Genomic DNA, 5,841 nt, shown 5'->3' with positions numbered 1-5,841 from the left:
TACTTTTTTATCATAAATATTGACAAGTGGGGAAAAGTTATATCAGAAGTGCAAATTAGGAGACAAATTAAAAAAAAACTACTTGAAATATGTTAAATTCAGTTAAACAAATCGAAAATCATTCCTATTATTTTATGTAAAATTAATAAACTTTGGAAGGACAGGAACATTAAGACATAAGCCTCAAAAACTAATTGGAAGTAGTAGCAGACGATAGGTGGGAAAAAATAAGTAAATGCATGGTTGGTTAGTCTTTTATTTGCCCTGTATAACAGTCCCCAAAATTTTCATTTATGTCTTGTCCAAATCAAGAAGCACAGGGCATAATAAGAATATAACCAAGAATATATTTTACAGATTTATTTATAGCTAAGCTGAATCTGTCACTCTGAGGTAGAAGTGATGGCCTGTCATGAATTTCATCTTTTTCATAATACGCAACGTTGCTTCCTTGGATCCTCTCTATTAAGATCTAGAGATAGTATGGTGAAATACAGTGATTATAGATAAAACAATGTCAACATATTTTGAGTATAATTTATGACAACACAACTGTCAAACTACTGCAAAGTGAAGCTAAAAAGATTATACAAATCCCAGCCTAAAACAAAAAGTGATCCATGATCCAGCCTTTTATTTTTGTATTTCAAATTCACTGAATAGGTTTCTTTAAGAGGGAGGCACAACTGTCTGAATAGGTTTCTTTGGTTTGGTTTTTTTTGCTTAGGTCAAGTTGAAGATAATTTACATTATCGTAACTTTCTAAAATTATTAAGTCTAAATATTTCTTAGGTGGTTCCGGTCCTTTGAAAATAAAACACCTATGTCAATTAACGGGTTTCAGAATTATCACTAAATTTTCCATTAACAAAATGTCATCAGCTAACCAAAATTTCTTACCTTGGCTACTTGTGTTACTGCACTAGCTGCTAATGCTGCATTTGCAATATCTTCCAGTTTACTTCTTGAAATAGCAGAAATAAAATTTAAATAATATGATTCATAGAGTTGATTCCGAAGATCCTATAAATACAATGAATACTTCATTCTTATAGGATAGTTAGTATAACGGACAATCACAAATAAAAATCTTCCAGATGCTATTAGAATAAGGTTTTGAAGGATAATATACACATTTAAAAAACAGGCAATCAAAAAAACTATCCCAAGAGAACAAAGTTATTAAGAAGTATTGTTTACCTGGTTACCAGATATAAATGATATCTATTTTAATAATTAGTTATATTATCAATAAAATCCTATTAATTACAGTATATCACAAAATTGCTTTGAAATAGCATGTCTGCATTTTCTTAGAAATATCCAGAATTGGCTCTCTTACAGTAAAGTGCTTACTATATTTGGCAGAAGACACTACCTTCTACTGCTCTGATCAGATGATGCAACTACTTGTCATTGCGCAGACATGTTATAATTCCAATGACCAATTCCAGAAGTATTCCTTCTCAATCATCCAAAGGTAGTGTTAAAATCATACAAATTCTTAAGTCAAATTTACTTATCTTCTTAAGCTCTAGGCAATAGACCTCTAAACTATATTTCTTCAAATCTGAGATATTGTCGATTATAACAGGCACTATTATTTTATGTAATACTAAGAATTAATGCTGCCAATAAATTCTATGTAACACACCAGATGCATCTGATTTCAGAGATGTTAAAATGTGAAAAATGGAGTTGGAGCCTGAGTGGGGAAGGTGGCTGAGCAGGGTTCCACAAAGATTGGGAGATTTATCAAAGGACTGAGAATTCAAAGGACTGAGAAAACAAGTAAACAGGTTGAGGATATTGAGAGCCATGTTTCTCAATGTCAGAGAAAAAAGTTACAAATTTTTGAAGGAAAAAAGGAAAAGCTAGAATAAATCCTATATTTCTCAACTGAAATGGTTTTGGAGGTTATCTATCTGTCTAGAGAGATAAGTAGGAAGATGTATAGAATTAAATATAGATATAAAAGTATGTGTATATGTATATACATATATTTCCTATCTCTGTCCATTGAGAGGGCCTAAGAATTGTGACACTCTAGTGGCAATGATTACACTTAATACTCAGATGCTAATTTCTAAACACCATTCTCTACAGAAACCCAAGGATCCTTAGACAAATGGCTGAATCCTGAGCCAGGACAGAAAAAGTACAAGATGAGACTAGAACATCTTTATTGTGCCAAAGGGCACAAAGTTGAGCAAGTTTCAAGATTCAAGCTCAATATACAAAAGTCAGCTGGGTATCTGTACACTTGCAATGAGCAATCCTAAAAATGCAATTAAGAAAATAATTCCATTCACAATAGCATCAAAAATATGAATAAATCTAACAAAAGAAGTGCAAAACCTATAATTTACACACTATAAAACATTACTGAAAAAAGATCTAAATGAATGCAAAGGTTATTACATGTTCATGGATCAGAAAATTTAATATTGTTAAGATGGCAATATTCTCCAAATTGATCTACAGATTTGGCAATGGTTTCTTAAATATGACACCAAAAGTACAAGCAACTAAAAAACAAATAAACTTAAGTTTAAAAATAAAATAAAAAATTTTTGTGCTCCAAAGGACATCATCAAGTAAAAAAATCCAGAAAATGGGAGAAAATATTTGCAAATAACATACTTAAAAATAAAATAAAAAATTATTTTTTATTTTGTTTAAACTTAAATATTATTTTATTTTTAAACTTAAACAAATATAATTTTTATTTTATTTTTAAACTTAAACAAATATTAATATTTTTAAACAAAATATATAAAGTACTCTAACTACTTCACAATAAAAGGGCTGCTCAATTAAAAACTGCACATGGGATGTGAAGACATTTCTCCAAAGACACACAAATGGCAAATAAGCACATTAAAAGATGCTTAATGTCATTAGTCATCAGGGAAATGCAAATTGAAACCACAATGAAATATCACTCCATACCCACTAGGATGGCTATAATCAAAATGTCAGATAACAAAAAGGATCTAGAGAACTTGAACCTCTCATATAATTCTGGAGGGAATATAAAATGATACAACCACTTTTGGAAAATAGTCTGGCAGTTCCTCAAAAGGTTAACCATGGAGTTATCATTTGACCCAGTAATTCTGCTCCTACGTGTTTATGGACATAAGAGAAATGAAAACACGTCAACATAGAAACTTGTACACAAATGTTCATATTAGCATTATTTGTAACAGCCAACAGATAGAAGCAACCCAAATGCCCATCAATAAATGGATAAACAAAATTTGGTATAGTCAAATAATGGAATATTATGCAGCAATAAAAGGGAATGAAGTACTGACATGTGTAACGATATGGAGGAACCTTGAAAACATTATGCTAAAAAAAAGAAGCTAGATACAACAGACCATGTATGATTCCATTCATATGTAATATCCAGAAAATGCAAATATATAGAAATAAAAAAATAGCTCAGGGATGGGAGGGTGTATTAGTTGAGGAGCTGAAATTTTTCTAAAATTGATTATAGTGATGGTTGTACAATTCTGTGAATAAACTGAAAACCACTGCACACTTTGAGTGAATTTTATGCTATGTGAATTACAATTTAATAGAGCTATTATTAAAAAAGCAAAAAGGGAATAATTGTACCTCTTTTAAAAATGGCATAGTTGGGTTTATGCAGTGTAAGAGAAAGACAAGCCTCATTAGCTACATAGGACACAAAATAGGTGATCTTCATTAATAATTTAATTAGTAACTTGATTCAACAGTCAATAACAAGATGCTTGTGATTTGTGGTAGACACTGTTAGCTACCTATCAAATATCCATTTTCCCCTCTTCTTTGCTAAAGAACCCAGATTTTGTTTGGGGTGGCAATACACTCATCTAAATATTAACCTTTGCGGTCTCCCTTGAAGCCAATTCTACCCAGTGAGACATAAATGAAAGTCTTCTGGGAGTTTCTGGAAAAGCTTAGCTTTCCTGATCAAAATGAACAGTCTGCATCAGCATATCCCTTTCCCCTTCCCCTTCCCCTTGCCTTGAACATAAAACTAATGTCTACAGCTGCAGCTGCCACCTTGCATGCACGAAGCAGCAAGCAAGGCAATGACAAGCAACAAACTAAAGATGGCAGATCAGAAAGACATAAGGAGCCTGAGTCTTTGATTACCTTATAGAGCTGTGGTACCAGCTTGGACTGTCTACTCTGAGGCTTCCTATTAGAAAAATAAAACCCTATTTTTAAAGCTATATAGTTGGGTTTTCTGTTTTTTGAAGCCTGACTCAGTCTTAATGTAATCCTTCTTCAGCCAAAAATTTTAAAATTCAAAGACAGTCTCAAAAATCAAAGTGGGAAATTGGGTTAAAGGATTTCTGATTTTTCACACTAGATGTCTAAGAATTTTTTTGAAAAAAATCTGTTTCTACATTCAAGAGTCAGGAAAATAAGAACTCACATTACCTGGCACATTCTGTCAATATTTTCTTCAGTTGGCATTACAAAGTACACTGCAGGAACATCTGGAATAGGATCTCGATCAGAGTGTAAAAGCCTAGAAGACATAAAGAATGTAAAGTTCACTTTTTTTTAAAGCCATTTATCTTAAGAAGATAGTTTAAAACAGTTATTTCTCACTAGGAGTTCAACAGTTCAAGAACAGTAACCAGTACTCTAAAAGCTCTTGCTGCAATTATTCATTTAACACAGCGTTCTCTTTATATCAGTGTTACTACTTATTAGTAACATCCTAATCTCTTCTTAGTCTTCATTTCTTCTACTCCACTTGCCTTACTTTTGATATCTCTTATGGTCAGAAAGTCTCCTTGAATGAGAACTAAAGCACATTCAGAATCCATTTTATTCCCATTTTCATAGAAATATGGTCAGGGGAAGGTAAGTAGAAAGAAAGTAAAATTCTCCAAGAGAGAGAAAAGAGAAAGCTGAAAAAGTCTTTAGAAGCAATGAAAAAATTTAACCATAAATAAATCAAATATATTTTTTAAATGAAAGTTATATGTTTCCTTAAAACTTTAAGACTATTTTTTGTACTTATTGCTTCATAAGAGAATGTACAAGAGATCTAAGCAACTCAAAAAATTTTTATCACTTGATAGTTTTCTCTTTTTACAATTCAGTGAGTATATTCATTTCAATATCCAATATCAAATCACAAAATCTTTATTTTTCATTTTAAGATTTAACCATGCTTCTCTCAGGAAATATGGCTAACACTGTATTTCTATAATATTCTAGTCATCCTTCTGTAAGCAATATTCTGTATATAATCTTCTACATACAATATTTTAGTAAAAAAGGAGTGAAAGAGGCACAAGCAATTTTTTAAAATTTTTTAAATATATCAGAAGCAATATAACAAAATAAATTCAGTAGTTAAGAAGACAATATAGCCTCCTACAGTGATTAACAGTCATTATTTCAGAGTTACTTAATTTTTTCTTATTAATGGTAAATTAGATATTCCTCCTTTAAAAAGGATATTTAAATTAAAGGAACAGAAAATTTTCAGAGCTGGAAGAGAATTGAAGACAACCATTTCTTTTCCTTCACATAAGAGGGTAAATCAGTCAATAGGAAGAGACAGAAGAGAGAAAATTTAAATTCTGAAACTAGAAAGCCTCAGACTGAAGATTATTTTTAAGTAAAGAGTTGAATAAAAGGGGGAAAATGTTGTTCTATACAAGTACTGTAATTTAACATTACTTTCTATATAATAAAGCTGTCACTGCTAGGATGATGTGAAATCTGGGGTCACCCAAGAGGTGTGGGGGAGGCGAAAGAGGATAGTGGCGTTATTTGTTGTTCTCCCATTCTTCCCCACCTACAAAGCAAACAATT

General features: G+C 31.5%; 1 protein-coding gene across 1 annotated transcript in view; it reads right to left on the bottom strand.

Moving 5' to 3' along the window:
- SCFD1 (sec1 family domain containing 1) overlaps positions 1–5,841 on the bottom strand; it is an 88,597-nt gene that overhangs the window by 74,723 nt on the left and 8,033 nt on the right. The window contains exons 4-5 of the mRNA XM_023521159.1: positions 4,447–4,537; positions 888–1,023 (exon numbers count right to left, since the gene is read on the bottom strand). Coding sequence (XP_023376927.1) covers positions 888–1,023; positions 4,447–4,537 — 227 coding nt within the window. The remainder of the gene's footprint in view (positions 1–887; positions 1,024–4,446; positions 4,538–5,841) is intronic.

This window comes from Pteropus vampyrus, unplaced genomic scaffold, assembly GCF_000151845.1.
Source record: "Pteropus vampyrus isolate Shadow unplaced genomic scaffold, Pvam_2.0 Scaffold297, whole genome shotgun sequence".
In the NCBI taxonomy this organism is placed as follows: Eukaryota; Metazoa; Chordata; class Mammalia; order Chiroptera; family Pteropodidae; genus Pteropus; species Pteropus vampyrus.
This window is presented reverse-complemented; position numbering and strand designations above follow the sequence as displayed.